This window comes from Anolis sagrei, chromosome 2 (genome assembly GCF_037176765.1).
Source record: "Anolis sagrei isolate rAnoSag1 chromosome 2, rAnoSag1.mat, whole genome shotgun sequence".
NCBI classification, from domain to species: Eukaryota; Metazoa; Chordata; class Lepidosauria; order Squamata; family Dactyloidae; genus Anolis; species Anolis sagrei.
In genome coordinates this window covers 80,619,671-80,641,902 of record NC_090022.1, presented here as the reverse complement: position 1 = coordinate 80,641,902, position 22,232 = coordinate 80,619,671, and the positions used below count along the sequence as shown (strand labels likewise).

At 37.6% G+C, this 22,232-nt stretch overlaps 1 protein-coding gene across 1 annotated transcript in view; it reads right to left on the bottom strand.

Moving 5' to 3' along the window:
- Positions 1-263: 263 nt before the first annotated feature.
- The window catches only part of LOC132765589 (T-cell immunoglobulin and mucin domain-containing protein 4-like), a 42,302-nt gene continuing 20,333 nt past the window's right edge, over positions 264-22,232 (bottom strand). The window contains exons 9-15 of the mRNA XM_067464799.1: positions 21,204-21,286; positions 16,921-17,265; positions 15,262-15,783; positions 9,739-9,767; positions 9,189-9,264; positions 3,170-3,209; positions 264-1,676 (exon numbers count right to left, since the gene is read on the bottom strand). Coding sequence (XP_067320900.1) covers positions 1,601-1,676; positions 3,170-3,209; positions 9,189-9,264; positions 9,739-9,767; positions 15,262-15,783; positions 16,921-17,265; positions 21,204-21,286 — 1,171 coding nt within the window. The 3' untranslated portion in view covers positions 264-1,600. The remainder of the gene's footprint in view (positions 1,677-3,169; positions 3,210-9,188; positions 9,265-9,738; positions 9,768-15,261; positions 15,784-16,920; positions 17,266-21,203; positions 21,287-22,232) is intronic.

Here is a 22,232-nt window from a genome sequence, read left to right as displayed (position 1 = left end):
ACTACAACATGGTTGTTTTTCTTTCTTCATGACTAGGACTCATAATATTTAATCATTTTACCCTTGTATCCAAAAACAAATAATTTATGCAGTTTTTCCCCACAGCAGAAGAAAAATAATATTTGTGAAGTTTTTGTCCAGTATTCAAACATTCTCAAATGTTTCCGGAAACAATTCTGTGCAGAAATGCATGTCAGTTTTTTGCAAGAAAATCACTAAGGATTGTGTGTGTGTGGGGGGGGGGGGGGGGGTTCATACACAGGGTTAGTAGGTTATATAAAATTTTATAAAAACCTGGCTAGTTTGCACCAAAGCAATATCATGCATATATTGGCTTTTGATCACTGTTGTCATGTGTGTTTTATTGATTTGTTTTCATGTTTAGTTAAGATAAATTATCATTTTAGTTATCTGCATTTAATTTATTATGCATGTGTATTTTCACTGTATGGCATCGAATGGCTGCCATTTATGCTGTAAACCGCCCCAAGTCCCATGGGGAGATGGGACAAGATATAAATAAAGTTGACTTCACTTGACTTGGAAATGGATTTTCCAACTACAAAGAAGACAGGGATTTGTGTATGTGTTGTGAATACTTCACAAAGTAGTCCCCTTTTGAAATTGGGAGTGACGACATCCAGCACTAATGGAGAAAGATCTTCAACATGCAAATTTTGTTCAAAAGCATGATTAATTCCTAGGATACAGACTCCACAAAGCACACATTACATTGCTCTACAAACCATTACACTTATGGAATTAAATTGCTTTGGAGCATTGGAACAATTCTTTTGCTTTAGATATTAACCACTAGCGTGATTTAAAATTCTTACTTGGACCAAAGAGTGCAGGATTGAAGCAAGAAAGTGATGGTGTATACATATGAAGAATAACTGCTACCTTAGCAATATGATTTGGAACAATGGAAATAACAACATCCCCACCCCTCAAAGCCTACTTGGAAATATATCAATGTGAATCTCTAGCTGGTATAATTTGTATCATTGGGAGTACAGTTGCGAAAAGCAAACCATGAAGTAGCGAGGGAACACTGTACTGCTAATATCACAATAAGTATTGATGGTTAGAAGCAAAACTAGCCTAACATGTTTTGCTGCCTGAGGCAGAACAGAATGGTCTCCCCCTCCCTTCCACTCAGGATTTATAGTGGCAAAAGCCAGCTACATGATGCTTAGGGGAAGCAAAATTTCCATAAACACCAATCCACCAGTATTCAAAATAAAATGAGAGGAAAATCACTCACACTTGATGCAGTTTGTGTCATTCAAAATCTGATGCCATTAGTGGTTACATCCCTCTGCCTAATGGTAGGGCTAGCCCCATTTACAGCTTATTTTCATGTCAGTAATACCTTCAGCAAAAGATGCAGTAATTGCACATTCTTTGCCTAGAATGCTTAAAGACGGAGGTGAAAGCAGAAAAAAAGAATTCAAATGGTGACAAATCTAAATGGTTAGTCATTAAGTAGGAAGCAATAAACCCCAGGCATCATTTGCAGACTATATTATTAAGGGGTTTTTTTCTATTGAAATGCTTCTTTTCTCAGATGTTGTATTTGTGTAGCTAGAGCCGATTGCTACAGGGGGAAAAGTCCATTCTCTCCTTCTGTTCCACTAAATGTTTGCTCAGGTTCTTCTTCCTGTTTGTTCAAGCTGAAAGGACAAATGTACATTTTTCAATGATTGAAGTAAATAAAGGAACAGCTATTTTGTTCCGTTTTGTTTTGCAGCACAAGATATTGTAGTGCCTTCCTATAAAACAATAGCTAATGTGAATAATGATTGCAAGAAATGAAACCTGTCTATATACAATCCATGGGCCCTTTCACATTGAGTCATGTTCAGTGTTTCCATTTTAACTGCCCTAGATGCATCCTATGAAACCTGGTATGATTTGGGGAGGCAGTAAAGGAGGTCTCTGGCTGAAGGTTCTAAATGAAAATTCCAGCAAAATTGTCAGAGAAATACAAATCCCAAGACTCCATAAGATGATGTCATGACAATTAAGGTGGGGTCCTAGTGCTGAAATTAGGTAGCATGACAACGTCCAAGTATTACAACTCTAGATGTCGCCCCTAAAATATACACCTAAAGGACTGTAAATTAATCTCTCCAGGACATTCTGAGCAGGAAAAAACCCATCATCATTAGATATAGTACAGTTGGCCCTCCACATTTGCAGGTTCCACTTTTGCAGATTTGATCATTCATGGATTTGATTAATATATTCTTTCTAGGAATCTCTAGGTCCTCCTATGTGACTCTATCATCAACACCTGTCATAGAGTTACACTGGAGTACCTAGACATTCCTAGAGAAAACATTTTTCTAGGCATTTGTAGGTCCTCCAGCATGATTCTATAGCCAACCTCCAGCAGAAATTGACCATACAGTTTCACTGGAAGTCCTAGAGATCCTTGGAGAAGTGTTCTCTCAATTTTTAAAAAACTTTTATGAGGGTCCTGCACTCCTAACCCCATCAAATTTGTATAGCTGACTACAGTAACTAAGAGGTCAATACTAAGGGTCGAATGATGAGGTCCAGAGCAAGACATGGGGTAATAGCCCTCCCTCTAGGGAAAGGGAATGTATTATATTTTCCTATGCTCCTTGTTGTTGTTGTTGTTGTTGTTGTTCGTACCATTTTTTCCCCTCAGGTTTGAGACCCAAAGTAGCTCATAACTTTAAAAACTATTCAATTAAAATTATACCAAAGATATTTAGAATGCCAACACCGAGCAGGAGGCCACATTCCCAGGACATGCACTTTGAAGCACTTTCTCTCTTGGATGGGTTCAGCGGAGCCTGAGGAATAAGAGGCCTAAAAATATTGCAGCCCATCTTGCCAAATGATTTGTTTTTTTGTTTTTGTTTTTTTGTCAACATCCCCATTCAAGGACATCCCAAGCACCTTAACCTTCACAACTGTAGGGATCACCTCGGAGTTATTTTTCTCTTCCCTTGCCCACCCACCACAGGATGGTGTTCATAGTAACTGTATGAATGCAGCCTACATTTTAACAAATCATTTCCTCATGTTTATAGCTCCAAAAGAACAATGCAATTAAGAAAAACAAAAGGAAGCAAAAGTGTCATAAATACAGGCATAGAACAAAATTAATCTCCCCTTTTCTCTGCAGACTAACCTTTCCATTCCGTCCGACTCATATTTTCCCATTTTTTTACCTAGAGAAGAAAAACAAACTTGGTTAATTTTAATATGAACATCCAGGTCAGGAACATAAAATTTAGTGGGAGTAAAAAGGTTGAGATGAAATAGACTAAACATTTCCAAAAAGAACTATGTTCTAAATCCTCGCAAAACCAAATGCTAAAAAATAATAACATCCTGCTATTAAAAACTCAAATTGCATACATATGAACAAAATAGAGCAAAAACATTTAGTACAAAAGACTTTTGTTTACCCATTCCTTTTGCATGTTCTCCATAGATGTATCAAAAGGAAATATGAAAATAACCATGCTCCCCTCTGCACACACATGCCCCAAAGCGGTTTTCACATATTTTCTGTTGCTAATTAAAAACAAAAGTTAAACTTGGCAATATTCTTTTCCCCCTAACAGGGAAGGCAGCAGCGACGGAGGAAAGGAAGGCATAGGGTTTTTAAAAAAGAAGCTAAAAGTGATGAAAGATCTGTGAGATTGTGGGAATTCTGCTACTGCTACATTCATCATTATGTTTCAAAAGCAAGCAATTCCATTCTGCTCTGCTGTTGGGCAGACTAAATTTAAGATAATAATGGGAAGGTCTGTGTACTCTCAGCCCCCATCTACACTGTCATATCCCCATCTACACTGTCATATAATGCAGTTTTATGATACAGTTTAACTGCCTTATATGTGTCTACACTGTCATATAATGCAATTTAGTGCAAACTGCAGTATTAAATTGCATTATATAGCAGTGTAGATAGCTCCTCAGTCTGGCCAGATAGGATATGCATCCCTCCCCTCTCTTCCAATGGAAGGAAACATTCTGTCAATGCTTAGACTAGTAACATTTCTTGGCAAGAACTTGAAAGGTTCCTTTAAGAAGAAAGGCTAGAATGACATGCTGAAGTTATCCATAAATGAGCAATTGGAGAATGATGCTCTGTGCCTCAATAGCTTTATCAGTGCCCCTTTAATGCTATATGGTTATGGCACTATGATTCCACTTTAACTGCCCTGACTGCATCCTATAGAATCCTAGGATTTGCAGTCTGGGTTAAGAATTCTAAATGCCTCTCCCTGAACTGCAAATTCCAGGAGTCTACAGAAGGTCGCCATCTGTCAGGGGTGCTTAGAATGTGATTTTCCTGCTTCTTGGGCTGGATGGCTCATGAGGTCTCTTCCAACTCTATGATTCTATGGCAGCTAGCATGGAATCATTGAGTTGCCATTGTGTAATTGGAATGGGCACCCATCCAGTTATAAATGGTTTCACTCACCTTGACTTAGCTTTTTTACTTTCCTTTTTTCCAGGAAAGTTATTCTAACACAGTTGCTGGCTAATTTCCATCAGAGGCAAAGGAAAGTGTTATCCAGAAGGGAGACCTATGTATCCTTTGCATGGATAGACTTAGCTCTGTGCACACAGAAAGACAGGCCTGCAGTATCATATGGCACCTTGTATACCCACCCACTGACTGTAGACTCAGGACTCATTCCTATTGCCAGTACTGAGGTTTACTTATGTGTCAGCTACTCATTCAGCACTTGAAGAAATGGGTCTACTTTGCTTGGAACTAACCTAGCTGATTCTAAGTTCAGTGTCATTTTTACATACATATACTACTCACATACATGAGCACAAAGAAATACACACATATATTAAACTGATGTTCTGTAATCCTGTGCTAATTAAATCAGAGCAAGAAAGAAAAAGGAGGGTGTGGAGAAGGAAGGATCTCTAGTGTGAAAGAATTCACAACATCTACACAGGCCACTTACTGTGGGACCAATCCAAATTGGCCACCTGTGTCCCATTGTGGTGGCAGAATACAGTCTAGTCTGTCCAGCAGGACCAAACTGGTTTGTCTTTGCTGGGTGACTACCCTTACCTGTGTTGTCTTGTCACCACCATATTGGCAACCACAGAGCTCCTCCAAAGCACTCTAGTCATTCCTGGGGATTTTTGCTGATGTAAGTAAAGGCACCTGTATGGCTCGGGGGGCAGAGGAAAGGAGAGGGTGATCTGCTTCCCTTCTCCAAGTGGTACAGGAACCTTTTTTGCACTGGCAAAGGCACCCAGAGATGGCCAAGATACCTCTGGGGCTCCACAGCCACCTCTTCGATGGTGATAACATGACACAGGTAGGTACTACCCTAATTTCCCCACAAGAGTGCAGAGAAAGTAGGATGGAGGCACTGGCCCATGTGAATGGCAGAGCTGGTTCCAAATTAGAACCAGTCCAGCTATTCATACTACCTAAAGTGCAGAGAAGTTCCAGTGCATTCCCCATTAAGCAGCTGTGCCCTTTGTTGAAGGCTAGATGGCTCCTGGCATCATGTAAATATAGTCACAAAATATATGGATCTGAAATGTGGGTATTATGCAAAAGAATAAAATATTAATAATGTTGGCCAGATATAATGACAAAACTATATAAAATGGAACAAAAGAGTTTTAAAATACACATCCTTATGAACTCTAGTAAGGTTTATGCATTTTCAAATACCTGACTACAATAGTGTCAATAAATTAAACATAAAATATAGGATGTGTTGACAGAGTTATTAAAGGCATACTGAGTAGTGGTTTATCAAAAAAAATCACAGAAGTCATAAGAATAAAAAATCCATTGTCTTCAGCTGTAAATTTCATATTAAATGAATAATACTCAATTTCTAATTTATAGCTATTCTTCATCAAATCTTCCAAAAGAAGCCATAAATCACAAGAAGACTCATCTGTGAAACTGTATTTGTGGAATGACTCTTTAACTCAAAAAGTCATTATTTGGTGATACAGATTATTTAAACATGAATGTTTACACAGAAGCCAACTTGCCAATGAGCCTGATCTTTAGGACTTTCTTGTAATTCTGCTTCTGGTTAATATAGAATGCATGTGTACAGCAGCCAACAATTCTGATTAAGGAGCAAAAACATCTAAATAAAACTCTCTGAGGATGCTATGCTAACTCTGAACAAATTTAGATTCACTTTTGGTAGTAAGATAAGTGGAAAGATTGCTAGGGGTGAGTCTACATTAGCCAGTAAATCTGGGGCTCGAGCAATGGAGAAATGCTTTCAGTTAGCTACAATGGTTGTGCATTGTCCTGAACTCACAGCAAAAACTGGTCAGACTCCAGCCATGCTGAGTTGTCACCTCCCTGACCATGTTGCTACTGCAACATGGACAGGAACTATATAAGCTTCTGGCCATTGCAGGCACTCTGTGCTGAAATCAGCAGAGGTGACTGCATGACCAGGAAGAAGGATCATACAAGCACCATTGTGGTACCCTATGTAGACAGCAGAGTGGTCCAAATTGGACCTGAACCTGTTGTTCACATGGCCCCAAAGCCATGAGTTTGTTCTAGAGTTTTGGGCACATTCCTACACATCCCCTGAGTTTTCCTAATGTGGAGTTAAAACTGGATTAGCTCGATATAACCCATGATATTTACCAGAAATGTGGGAAACATCCTGTGTACAGAGTGAACATACAATGAGCACAGATTATAATGTCTTTGTAGATGCTCCCTAAGTGTATCAGTATAGTGGGCCTTCATTACTGCTTGGGTTTGATTCCAGGACCACACCCACTACCTTGTAGGCACCAACATTTGTGGGTGCTCAAGTCCAATTATATAAAATCAAATAGTAGATAACATATAAAATTATGAAAAAATCAAATGAGTGTGAGGGAGATCCTGGAGATCTGTGAAGGCCAAAGCATAGTACTTGATGTAAAGCAAAATCAAGGTTTATTTTCTGGATTTCTTCCCCCCCCCCCCCCCCCCAATATTTTCAAGAATTCATAGATTCAGAACCCCTAGATATAGATGGTTCTGTATACAATGTTGTGTATAAATTATATAGATGGGTTGTTGTAGGTTTTTTCGGGCTATATGGCCATGGTCTAGAGGCATTCTCTCCTGACGTTTCACCTGCATCAATGGCAAGCATCCTCAGTGGTAGTGAGTTCTGTTGGAACTAGGAAAAGGGGTTTATATATTTGTGGAATGACCAAGGTGGGACAAAGGACTCTTGTCTGCTGGAGCTAGGTGTGAATGTTTCAACTGACCACTTGATTAGCATATAATGGCCTGACAGTGCCTGGAGCAAACTTTTGTTGAGAGGTGATTAGATGTCCTTGTTTGTTTCCTCTCTGTTGTTTTGCTGTTGTAATTTTGGAGTTTTTTTAATACTGGTGGCCAGATTTTGTTCATTTTCATGGTTTCCTCCTTTCTGGATACAGCATTTTATTTGAGAATACAGAAATGCTGGACCACTCTCACAACCACCATGTCAGACTACACAGAGAAGCCATTGAAATATACAAGCATGTGGACAATTTCAACAGAAAGGAGGAAACCATGAAAATAAACAAAATCTGGCTACCAGTATTAAAAAAAAACCTCTAAAATTACAACAGCACAACAACAGAGAGGAAACAAACAAGGACATCTAATCACCTCTCAACAAAAGTTTGCTCCAGGCACTGTCAGGCCATTATATGCTAATCAAGTCGTCAGTTGAAACATTCACACCTAGCTCCAGCAGACAAGAGTCATTTGTCCCACCCTGGTCATTCCACAGATATATAAACCCTTTTTCCTAGTTCCAACAGACCTCACTACCTCTGAGGATGCTTGCCATCGATGCAGAATACCTCTAGACCATGGCCATATAGCTCGAAAAAACCTACAACAACCCAGTGATTCTGGCCATGAAAGCCTTCGACAATAAAATGTATAGATTTAGAGATTTTAGTATAAATGGATGAGACATTAGAAACTATTGGGTATTTGAAAACTGCTTAATCCTATCACTGTCGCTATTTCTAAAATAAACTCTTTAAGTGCTGAACAAGCTGTATTTCCTACTTTAGTCTCTTACTTTAATACTCCAGAAGTCATTATTAGCCTACAGCTTGCCTACATTTTTCAACTTATCCCCTGTACTAGAAATCTTACAAAATAAATAAATAAAAACTAAAATTAAAAAAGGGAAGAAGATCAAGAAGAGAAAGTCTATGAAATCTCATACTCATTGCTCTAAGTAGTGTGAGAGAAGGGTATGTGTTCAAAACCTAAGTGTTAGGGCAGAGGTAGGCGACATGTAGATCTCCAAATACTGTGAACTCAGTAACCGAAAGATAAAAGATGCTAGGCTTATCTGTGTCAAAGAAAGGGACAGGGTTCAACATCCCTTCCTTAACTCTGTTTCTAAGGACTTTATCACACAGAGGAAGAAAAACCTTATCACACAATGCCATGCAAATCCTATTACTGATCTAACTCTTTCCTGTAATTAAACTATTTCCTGATGGACTTAACCAGTCAATAGCTGCCAACCCATTTCTGTGCCGGCATGCCGGCACTGAAGTAATGTCTGAGGCAGGATTTTCTTCCTCTCTCATTACCCGGCCCCCTTACTTTCCAGAACTGTTTTTTTTTTTTTAATTTTAAAAAATTACCCAAAACATTCCTTTTAAAAATTAACCACTGCTGCAACTGTGGAATTGCTTTTAAAATAACAATTTAAAATATACAGAGCAGCATAACTGCGGAAGGGAAGTATTACAAGGGCATGCAAAAGTACACTTGTGGCACCACAGATCAGTAAATCAGCACTAGTGTGAATGAAGAGAGATGTGATGATGACTGTGTTCATGCATCCGTCGTAACTCACGTAGGTGCCGTGGAATAGCAAATTTGTGTAATTAAGTCCTAAATATAGAACTTTTATTTTCCTTTGAAACAGGGCCAGAGCATATGCAGCTCACCAGATTCAGCTGGAATGCAACTTCTGTCAATATTGGTTAACATAGCTAATGGTGAGAGACAGCAGAACTTGCAGTCCCGTGATATCTGGAAAATCACAAATTGCTCACTGCTGGGGGTTTTTTTTGGGGGGGGGGGGATTCCAACAGTTATCTTCAATAAAATTATTTGTTTGCAGCAGAGCATACATCACATATTCCATACTTACATTTCATTCGCCGTATCACTAGTATCAAGGGGAGACTGCAGATCACCAGAGCAGAAGGAATCAGCACTGGATAATACTAAGGCAGCAAAGACAAATAAAAACTTTTGAAGATGTTATGGCTCAGATTAACCAACATGGACAGCATACCCTACAACATTTCACAGCTGAAAACGGGGATGCATGTGACCAAATATTGGAGTGTGGTGTAGATGGGGAACGTTATTAATAAGAAAGAACAGGCAGCAAGTTTAGGGTCTCATGAAAGGACATTGATTTACATTGATTTGTTAGTAATTTGTTATGTGTGTATTTCTATTGCCAGGGAGGGGGTGGGGTGTTGATTCAACTTTGGGGATTTTTAGCCAAATGCATGGCTTTGGATACTGTCCATTTTGACTTGAGGAGGAAGGGGGGCATTTTCCTCAGGCAGCAAAATAACATGAACTGACACAGCAGATAGTACATATTTCATTTTTTAGAAAAATGAACAACTGACAGAGAGCTAGTTATTTGGATAGCTGTTACAATTAACCAATCTGTTCTCCAGTACCTCTTTGGAAAAATCCCATACGGTTTGCCCTAAAGAAAAGAAACAAAAATATGTCACATATCATAAGAGCACATTATAAATATTTAATGAATACTTTTTCTGACTGATAGCTCCAGGGAACATCTTTTACCCTCTTATCCTTTTCTCATATTTATCCAGAACCTGATTGCTGCGAGTCAAGTAATCTTGGATAAAAATTATGTTCAAGATGGTATTTTTCATAGAATCTCCACATATTCTCATCATATCTGACATGAAGATTAGGAACAATAAAAAGATGGGAAAACAGATAGAACTAGGTTTTTTAAAAAAAATTCTTTTAAAAATAGTTTTATGAACAAATACATCAACTCAACAAAGAAATAGAAGTGTATCTCATTGAATACAAATGTCTACAATATAAAACTATACCTTCTCTAAAATGACAAATGATAAGATTGATTAACTGGAAATTGAGTCAATTAATCAAATTTGTTCAAATGCCTGGCAACAAGTTAAGCTGGTTAAGGCCAAAAGGATGATACAGTAAGAGAAAATAGTGTCAAGATGAGACAGGTCTTTCTGAGAAGACAAGGACAGCCCTTGCCACCATCATCCATGTCTCTCTTGGAAATAGGGCTTTAATGGGTTTATAATATACAGCCCTCCACAAATTAAATTTGGACCAATGTAATCATTGAATGGGAAGGGAGAGTTCCCCCACCAATGGTATGCAAAGGAAGTTGTGGGATAATGCTTTAGAAACATAACATTTTTAGATCCATGTTACTGCAGTCTTCTGAAATCTTTTCAGAAAGCCTCTTGGAGTGTAGAAGTAGAGACATTTTTAAAATCTAATAAATTGGAGAGTGACTGGCTTGACCTTGAAGTGGCTGGTGGTGTCCATGAGGTCACGAAGAGTGTGAAGCAGCTGAACTTGAACGAATAAACAAGAAACTACACATCTTGGAGAGTGTTGCTTCAGCTCATCCTTAGGAGATAAACATTTCAAAGACTGCTTTTGGTCCATAAAATTCTCAGATTGCATTAACAGGGTTACAATATATCACTTGGCACGAGGAATTTGCTGTGTGCAGAGAAACACTCTGAGATCATGTCTTTATAGAGACTTGCAGTTTCTATATATATATATATATATATATATATATATATATATATATACACAGCATTTGCATGTTTTCTGAGGGTGGGAGGACTATCACCAAAAAGATGAGCAGGAATGGAATTTTGAAAGCAAAAGAAAGGACCCCATACAAAAGAGAGGTGTAAACACAGCATTGCTCACTATTTTTCTAACTAGATAAGCAAAACAAGATTTGACTAATTGTATGGGAAACAAAGAAATTCATGAGCAGAAGGAAATGATATAGTAATTTCATCAATTCACATGCCACCCATTTCAGATGGGGAATGTGATTTCAACATTTGTGTTGCAGAGTGACATTGAGTAACTTCTGGAAAATGGGTCATGCTAAGCAGTTCTGAACTTGAATTTGGTAATACTGAACTATTGTTGTGGTTTAAACCTCATGTTGTATTTCAAATTAGAAAAGGGAGAAATTGGCCCTACTGATACTGTTGGAATGCATGTACCACTACCACTAGCCAATATGAAAAGCTAATTATAGTCTGCCACTCTCTGAGTACTCTCCCTATTTTAACACTACCTTCATGTTGAGAGCTGACATAGTATAGTACCTTTACCATTGGACTATTATTCTGGCGACTGGACAAGCCGGGGTCTCAGTCTAAGAGAAAGGCAAAGGCAAACCCCCTCTGAAGAAATCTTGCCACAAAAAGCCCATGATAGGTTTGCCTAAGTTGGAAATCACTTGAAAGCACACAACAACAACAACAACTTGCCTTTATAGAAAATTCCAGTTATGTAACAGACCTTCTAGCCTCTTTCTTTATGGTTCAAATCTTTCAAAATCTATAATTCAGTTATGTCACAAATATAGCTACAATGGAAGCAGCCTACTTTATTAGTGCTATAAACATTATGTTTTTAGCTAACAACGGTGGTGTATGATAAAAAGAATCTAGCATTATTTTGCAAACATGCTTTAACATATGTGTATTATCAGGATACACATTATTGTTCCAGTTGATCATGTCAGAAGTCTGCCCTAGTCTGAAGAAACAGTTTTGCTCATATAAACGTTTATGCTGGATTAGGTTCTTTCCATAACAAATTAACCACTTTCTATAGTTTCATAGCACGCGGTTCAAATCTAGTTAATATCTTTGTTGCACTGAAGGCTGGGGTATGTGGCAGAAACTCACAATTCTCTTTGGAAGAATAATCAGGAGAGCACAAAACTCAGCAACAGTGTTAACCATACTTTGTGCTCAGTAAAATGATATGAATTGTCATCTAAAGGGTAGGAACATTATGCCGCATCTGTTAGTGGCACCAGATAATGCAGAAGATGTTAAAAGTAATAGGCCTCATCTACAACTGCCATTATAGTACAGATTGAACTGCATTATATGGTCAGTGTAGAGTAGACTCCTTGTTCTGCCCTATTAGTCTCAAATATGCAGATTCCCACTTCTCCCGGCTACTGGTTGTTTGATGTTTGGCTCATGTTTTATGATGTTTTGCATTCAATTGGTTTTCTTGTTTTAATATATGTTATTATTATAATATGTTTTTAATTGTGTTACTGTGTAACCTTTGTTTATATTGGGCTTGGTCCCCATGTAAGCCACCCCGAGTCCCTTTGGGGAGATGGAGGTGGAATATAAGAAGAAAAGTTATTATAATGCAGTTAAACTGGATTGTATGACCTTCCACTGACCATAAAATGCAGTGCATTTTGATGGTGGTGTAAATAGGGTCTAAGAGCCAAGTTAATGATACTAAATTCACATCTTGTAAACACATTACACTGCTAACATATTTAACTGCTGATCATGTGGGTCACTCAAGGTCAAACTAGACAGTGGCCAATATTCTTCATCATCAGATATAAGCAGCATGACCAGAGCCCCATATTTATAGCTATGTTTCCTGATTCAAACCCCCAGAATCCATTTGCAGGTCCTGTTAGAATTCCTTGTCACAACACTTCACTGGTGGGAAGGAGTGGACATGTTATAATTCAGCATCCTACCCTCCAGTGCTTCAGGACACCTTTGTGTCTGGCTTCTAAAATGGGCAGGTAGGTGGGGCATTTGCAATTTTTATAATGGTGCCATGACTGAAAATGTGAATTGCAATATTTATACTGTCATAAATCTGAATTATGACATCATAAAAATTGAACAGGATGCCAGCCATTATATTGAGCATGAGATATTTTTTATCTCTCAGAAATACTTGGAAGTACTCCCAATCAGTACGAAAGATATATCTTAATCATACCACTTTTTTCACCCATGTATTTACAGTATACAAAATGTTTTGTTGATAGATTGGTAATTTGAAGATAAAGTTTAATTTGAAAGTCTGATTGATGGAGAATGTATCTCTTAGGAAATCCCATTAAGGAATGCAAAATAGGTCAGAGGAGCCCACATTCCCCTTAACATTCAATTTCGCCTTTAAATAGTTCACCTCAGTCAACAGTTAAAACAAGGATTAAATCAATTACAAGAACAAGATAAAGTACCACTGACTTCTGTAAAGGAAAATAATTTCTTATGTTTAGTGTTTGTGCGTATTGGACAGTAGCTTCTGCTATAAGGAAACAACCATTCTTAGTTCTCCGTTCTGAAGAATAGTTAAAGAATATGAAGTACTTGAGGGAATTGGTGATCTGGAAGCAGAAGATTTTTTTTAAAAAAATCAATTATTGGGGAAATAATAGTAATTGTTAGAGGCCTCTGATAATTGTAGCACAATGTGCACATCCTACGCAAAAGTGGAAAAGTAGCAAATAAGCCCTTTATTTTTTTTAACTACTGAGAACATCTCTCTAGTAATCTCTAGTTCCTCCAGCAGGACTTTCTTGAAGTTGATCCTGGAATTTTAATTAAATTAATTAAGATTAATTAAATTGTCCTGGAGGACCTACAAATGCCTAGGAATTTCTCTAGGAATTTCTAAATCCACCAGCACAACTCTATAACAATTAAACAATATGAAATATGCAGGAGTGGAACTGAACTACTGACATATCGCACATTCATTATAGGCCAAAATCAATTTTAGTCCCATCTGCAACAGAACCATAGAAATAAATGGATGTATTAGTCACTCTTATTATCCAGCAGCATGAAATATGAGTAATAAAATCCCAGGTGTGTCAACCAGTTTGTTTCAAAATAATTCTATTTGGGGGGGGGGGGGGGCTAAGGAATCTGATTCTTTCGTGTCATACCAGCCAGTTACTATATATGCATGAAAGCCACATTTTCCTTAACTTGAGGAAAATTGTGTGCAAACAGGTACATACTGTTTTCGTTTCTGCTCCAGCAACTGATAGGGGCCAGTTAAATGCTTTTTTTATCCCTTTGCCCTCACTCAGGCCCCTTCCACACAGCTGAATAAAATCCCACATTATCTGCTTTGAACTGGAATATATGTTAGTGTGGACTCAGATATCCCAGTTCAAAGCAGATATTGAGGGATTTTCCTGCCTTGATGTTCTGATTTATATGGCTGTATGGAAGGGCCTTCAATAGTATTTCTTCATATATACATATTTCAGATCCTAATAGACAGCACATTTCACATTTTTAATAGATAAAAGATGACAAAAGATGTCTGTTTTACTCACCTACAGCTCTTATATTTAGTATGCTTCATTTGCAAATTTGTTATCCTTAACAAATTTCAGTTGAGGGGACTAGATAATTTTTACCCAATATGTGTCTTTTTTAAACATCTAATTTGAACTTCAGCAATCACATTTACAAATTAAGCCCATATTTGTCTTCCAATGAGCAACCATATGTTAAAAAAAAAACACCACAAATTATATGATGCATAAGTAGATAAAATAATGAGCTATAGCAAATGTCTGTCACCATTTGGTACAAACCTTAACCAGAAAAAATATGACAAGCATATTCTTCAGTTTATTCCTGAAGCAATTAACATAAATACCCTAGATAAATATATTCTGAGCTGTTCAAGAAATGCAGGGCTCTTTTTAATCTTCCTCATTTCAACTTCCCAATCAAAGAGCTAATTTTAGGGGACAGAGATTTCACCAGCACAGGATGATAAGGCAACCTACCTTTCAGTTAAATTGTAACATAGTTAAGTGATAGCAATTAAAGCATCAAAGAGATCTACTACTATGTGCAGGGTTTGTTTTGCGAGACAAATGCAAAACTTCATGAGAGCAGCAACACATAGGGTGAAAGCAGATGTGCAGTTTTAAATCAGAAACCTGTCAAGCATTTTCCAACATGACAACACTAAGCTCCCCTCCAGGGTCAAAAAAGGTGGGATAGAAATAAAATAAATAAATAAGATACTTAAATGAAAAGGTGGGGCTCTCAATGAACCATTTAAGCTACAATAAAGCACAAACAAGTGATTGTTTGTAGTTCTGCTTTACATTTTACCTGTAGAAGGAGAATCAGTCTCCGTGGTAATGAAGTCATTTTGAAAACTGGTTGGTGATGATTTGGTGTCTAATAATGGAGGAGCAGTTACATGAAAGGCACTGGCTGTTGACACAGAAGATGTGGAGAGTGTTAGACCATCAGTAGTAGAAAGGACTGTTGTAGAAGCAGGTTTAGTTGTTAAGAGAAAAGCTGGAGTTGTGGTAGGAGCTGCAATACTTCTTGATACAGAAAACACGGGCAATGTTGTTCCATCAGTAGCAAAAGCGGTTGTTGTCGAAGCAAGTTCAGTTGTGAAGAGAAAAGAAGGAGCTATAGTTGTAACTGCAATGTTTCTTGACACAGAAGATGTGGACAGTGTTGGATCATCAATAGCAGGAGTGGTTGCTGTGGAAGTAGGTTTCGTTGTTAAGCGAAAAGTAGAAGGTACTCTTGGTGTGGTTGTCAAGGAGGTAGTGGTAAGTGTTGTGGTAGTCATCTGAGATGTGGTGGTTATAGTTGTGGTGAAGATAGTGGTTGTTGCTGTAACAAAACAACATTATACATTAATATGCCTATGGACTTGGAACTAAATCAGTCAAGAACAAAAAATTATGGTAGCATCTTTACATTATCACAAATGTTTGCCCAATCCTTCTGAACACACATTTTGCTAAGTACTCATATATACTAAAAGGAAAGGCAGCATGATATAATAATTTTGGATTAGCAGTGCATCTACACTGTACACTTAGGGCTTCATTTCATGGGGAGCCCCCCACCCCAGTGCTTTTTTACTAGCAGGTGTGGAGAAACAGCTATCTGGCATGATGACACTTTTCCCATCATACAGGGGCAGTATCACCCAAATAGAGAAGAAGCATGGAAAGCCTTCTGTGTTGTGGGGAAAGCATCTGGCGATGTTTTTATCCTGGTTGGGGGTGACGTTGTCTGATGGCTACTGTGGATCTCTATCCCCAAAGAAAGCTCTAAGCATCCTAGGATGCTTATTCTGAGCAATATGATGAGGTCCCTATTGCAGTTCGACACCACTTTAATTTCTATGGTTCAGTACTATGGAGATTTATTTCTGAACAGGTATACTTAGGATTGTGTTGGAAGTGATTTTTTTCTATGTTCTGCATTTCTGTTTATTTTGGTGTTTTCTTCTATGTTTCAAGGAGCTCATGACAGCATGCACTGCATTTTCCATATTTTTATCTTCACCTGAAATGTAGGCTAATTTGAAAGATTTGGTGCTGGACCAAGGTGAGTTTAATGAAGATTTGAACTCTGTTTTCCCAAATTCTTGCCCAGTAATCTAACCACAGAAAACCACTGTGGGATCATGTCTTGAATTTTGGACTTGAACACTCGAGGCCAGGGTTAAAATTTCAATTTGGTCATTCAAACTCTCAGCTTAAGAAGAAGGTAAAATCTCTGCTGAACCAATCTTTTCAAGAAGCCCTCACAACAGGCTCATCTTAGGATCACCAGAAATTGGAAACCCCCTGAAGGCACACAACTACAGCAACAATCTAATTACCACACTATACTAGCTCTCTGCTTCATTGCTGTCAAAGTTATTCACCAAAAAACATAGCAAAACTGTAACAACAATACACATATAAATATGTAACAACAGCAAACATATAAACAGAAGACAACAATTCCACTCACCTCTCTCAACTTGAAGATTCAGGGTCTTTTTTATATCATTGAACCAGCCCCTGATTTCAACACGACAACAGTACAGTCCTTTATCTCTTTCATTCAGGTTTTCAATAGTCAGTGATACATCTCCTCTAGTGACATAGCCTTTCAGGTGGTACCGGCTTGATATTTTGGATGTCACTGTCCTTCCATTTGTGCGAAGAATTTCATCATTGCATTTAGACTTAGGGCAACTGCCTCGGCCCCAGCACATGTCAGTAAGATCACTTGCCCAACGGACATGGTAGGTGCATGGCAAATTGATAGCTTGGCCCACCATTCCTCTTACCATGTTTTGGGACAAAGTGCTCACTGAAAAGAAAGAAATAGAGAAATAATTATATGGATTTTTTACTTTTAAACATGTAATTTGCATTTTCTGAAATGAAAAAATGCATTTCATTCAAAATCTAAATTGTATAATGTTTCTCACATTAAGTGTTTAAAATGGCTGTGACAAGATTGTATGATCACAAATGTTTCAATTGTTCAGAAGACAATTATGACAGAAGTTGATAATTCTGCTTCTTCCATGAAAAAGAACACTGGGTGTTTTTTTTACTGGAATTAAATGTTATATTACATAACATTTCCGTTTAAGCTTCTATCACTACTGAACAACTGTGAACTCATAAAATCCTAAGTGGGGACTGGGGAACTGAGAAGTATGGGGTGTAAATGAAACTCACATACTGGGCATATCTAAACAAGCAATCAATTGGATGCACATGGTTAGTAATTAATTACCACAGTGTTTATTTATGACTTTAATTTGTTAGATTATTACATAAATTCATTGGACAATTTGCTGTTAAAATGTATAAAAACAGTTGTATAAAACTGTTTTATATGAAAGTATAAAATCACACTTCCATTAAAAATAGATCTGAAATACTTCATTACCAAAGCATATTTCAATAACGATAAGGAATAAAATGAAGATAAAGCAAGCCATGGAATTAGCACAACATATCATTGGCCTACTGTCCCTATCTCTTCCATCCAAAACAAATTAAAAATGAAATTAAAATGAAGCCAGCATTTGATCTGATGCTTTGTGTTTTTCCCACCAGTTATACTGGATTGAAGAGTTAGACTTCAGCAAAGCCTTCTGCTGTTCCATTGGGAGGCCCAGGTTTAAGGCAGCGGGCCCCAAACTGTGTTCCAAGGTTCTGCAAAAGCATCTTAAGGTTTCATTAAAAAATCAAATTTAAAATAGCTTTTTAAAACTACACAAGGCCAATTATTTGATTGTTTCTGATGTGAAGGAAGGGGAAAGGCAGGTTATCTTCAAACACTAATCCATCAGTAGCCAGAAAATATATTTAAATTCTGCTCCCTTTTGTGGCCACCTATTGATGCAAATCAGGCTTTTCAACTTAGGCTTCGAAACCTTCCCCCTCCCCTCCCCTCCCCTCCCCCAATTTAGGAGGAAGTTGAATTTATATATTCAGCTGTTGGACATAAATGTCAAAATCATTTTAAGTACAAAAACGAAGCAATTTCATTCATCAAATTAGCTGTAAATCCGATATTTTCTTGTACTAAAGTAAATATTTATTGTTATATCCAATAGTTCCTTGTGCCAAAACAAAGTTTTGTGGTTATAGTTTTAAAACATTCTCTTTATTTCCAAACTTACTACATTATACAAAACACTCAAGCAATAGGAGTAGAACAAAGAAGGAAAAACTTCTGTGGGTTCACAATGCTTAGTAAAAACACAGAAATAAAGTTAAGGTTTTATGGAAAACTAAGTGCTAGCTGAAGAGTTCTATGAACAAAAAAGTTTGGGATCCATTGGTGTAAGACCCAGTTTGCCAAATCTCTCTCCCTATTCAGTAGGGCAATGAAGAGAATAGCAAGTAAAATGCCAGTGAGAAGAAGAAGGGAGTCAGCAAAAATCATCCCTACTGGTGATAATGTAGTGAATGGGACTCCAATTAAAGCCATTTTCACTGGCACAATAAATGGTTTGGATGTAACTTAGTGCTTGACTAGCCATTGTAATGAGTCCCTCTGTACTATAGATCTGAAAACTATAATGTCACTCCTGGAGTCCATCCACTCTGATCAGTTTCCACTCTGATCAGTTTCCACTCTGATCAGCATCCAAAGGACACCTCTGGTAAAAGCGAATTAATGTGGAGTAAACTGGGGTTTCCCACTTTAGTCTGCATTAATTAAATACCTCATCAGATCTGGACCTTAATGAAAGATCCAGGTCTGATGGGATATTAGACCTGTGACGATTGACTTATAGTATTGCATTCCATCCTGAGTCACTATTTCCTCCAGCCAGGAGGATGTTACAGACAGGCTCTATGGCTGCCAGCCCCCTTTGGGTAAGTTTTTGGGTGAAATCGGGGGTTGGAGTGGCTTCATGCCATTCCGATGTAGCCACCATCCCCCCAGGGGAAGCCTGGGGTTTGGGTTGGGGGTGGGGACTAGAACCCACATGGAAGCAGGCAATTTTAACCCATTTCCGCACAGCTTTTAGCTCTGTCTCAAAGTGCCCTAAGGGATCCTCTCTTCTGGGAGGAAGCCAGAACTCCTTTTGTAATGCTCACTCTTTGATACTTAGATTTTTACTAAAGTCCCTCTAATAAAGAGAAAGTAAAATGGGGTGGAACAGTTTTCCTTCTTCAATCCACTGCTTTCAACAGGATCAAAGAAATCAAGGATTTGCAACATTCTGTTGCTTCCATTCTCTTGCTACCTTCCCTTCCCCTTGAGTTCAACTATTTGTAATCCATGTCTTTCTTATTCTCTGTATGAAGTAACTTCTAATATTTTTCTGAGTGGAGGGCATGAGGGTCAGTATGCCATGCCTGTGGTGGCTCAAATTACACAGGTTGCCTCTGTTCCTACGGATGTTGCTGAACCTGCAAAATGAATCTCTGAGATTCTAGTTTTCTGTTCAACTTAGTGATCCCAAAGAGGGCTACAGGCATTAAATGTTCTGGTCTTGATTCTGCCGAACAGCTATTCTTTGGAGTCCTGTGAAAGTCATTTCTTCTTGTCAGGATTCGCAGGTAATATGCAAACACTCCCCCAAATGGGGCCACATAATTTTCATGCAACATTCCCCAAGTAACAGTAGGAATTGCATTTTTTTTGTTGTAGGATATGTTACTGGGATGATAGTCCCATCTTTTTATTGCTTTTGCCCTTGGCCCTTGAGATGTACAATTTCACTAATGTTCTCATTACTATAAAGGCAAAATAATTATTTGGATGGCTACGGGTGTCAAAGCAGCAGGTAATGGAATGGAAAGCAAGGTCATTGGTCCATCATTTCAGAGCTCAATATCATCAACAAGCATTTGCTTTGTGGGATGTAGCCTAAGAAATTAGTAACCAGCACATTATTGTGGTAAAATGCATTATGCCACTGCTAAGAATTCTATTTTCTGTGTTATGATTATATCTCAAAGTCATTCATTGAAGATTTGTTTCTGTGACAATTGCAATCAAAAGAACGACAGAAGGGAAAATGCATGATTAGCTCTACTTTTTAAAATACTTTAAAATCTTTATGATCTTGACCATACTGTGATTTTGTGTTTTCACATGTGTCCTTGTTTTCAACCATGAAGGCTATGAGACTGTGTGGCAATAAAATAATTTTTCCTATTTTTACTACTAGTTAATCAGCATTGTGACAGATTAGATTCTCTCAGAGCACATTTTAGAATTAATGTAGTTTGATACCACTTTTACTGACATGGCCCAATGCTATGGAATCATGAGAATTGTAATTTTACAAGGTTTTCATCCTCCTCTGCCAAGTGTGCTGGTGTGTTGCTAAACTACAATACTCAGGATTCTATCACATTGGTGTCAAACTACATTAATTATACAATGTAATTAAATGTTAAAATGTAGATGCATCCTCAGGTACCTAACTATTTGTTGAAACACTTGTGTAATGAAATAGGGTTTTTTTTTAAAAAAAACATTCAGCTTAATCATATGCTTTCTATCAGCATATCATAGCTGATAGTGAAATTTTAAAACACATAATATAGCAAATCTCCACAACATGAACAGAAACATTTTTGAAATTCCCTGAAAAATATAACACAGAATTTCAAGAATTTACTTTTATTAGTATATTATTTTCATTTTAAAAGGATCTTATTAAAATGATGTATTGTTGGTTACATAGCATGTATTATTGCATGTTAAATAAGAACATCTATCCTGATATTCAAGTTTTTCTTCAAAAATGAAAAATAGCTACTCACCTATACAAGTTTGAAGCATGACCCAATGAAACAGTAGCATATGCATCTTGTAATGCTTACAATTCACAAACTTGAGGAGTATTCTTTAAATGAGCACTCCTTGAGTCTTATTCAGTATGGAACTGCTGAGTGAGCCTTGCCTTTTCTTCAGTTCTCTGTTTTGGGTTAATGTACCTTAACCCCCATGACAATGTGCTTCTAAGGGTCAAGCAGATGTGATGCAAGAGATCAAGAGCTTAACCTCTTGAGATATAAAGAGACAAAAAGAAAGGAAATGACATTTTTATTGTACTGATGACTTTCTGACTTCTTATTTAAGGTACATTCAACCTGATGTTGTTAGTTCAGCTAATGACAAAGGATGTGTTGACAATTAGAGTAGTTTACTTAAAATATGTGAGAATCCTTTAGATGTTTCCGGACTGAAAATCCATTAGTCCTGGCCAGCATAGCCAATCATAAAGGATGACGGAAGGTGCATCTCAATAACACCCAGAAGGCCACAAGTTGATAGCCCCTTTTATACAGGGAAGACAACAACTTATGAAAGGTAGTTAAAGCCTGCTCTAGATTTCTGTTGAGAACACCAGAGTAGTAATATCTTGGCAGGACTGCCTTATCCAGAATGCTTATTTCAGTTTGAGAAGAAATGGCAGTCATTTAGTTTACAGAAACTGGAGTTGCAAGTTATTTACATTCTTCAATTAGAATAAAATACAGCCAGCCCTACATTTTTGCGGGTGTCATTTTTGCAGATTTGGTTAATATGTTCTCTCTAAAAGTCATCTAGCATGATTCTGTAGTCAACTTCTAGACCTAGATAAGTGTTTTAATTCATGTTTTCCCCATTTTTATGTGCCTAACCATTACAAAAGTTGATGACCAGTATATAGTGGGATGACTCTGGGTGAGTAACATTTGTCTATTTGTTTGTTTATTTACTTATTTAATATCCTGACATTGTTCCTGCCTAGGACACAAAGGAGATTACAATATGGTTACAAAAAAATCACAGCTACCAAACAAAAA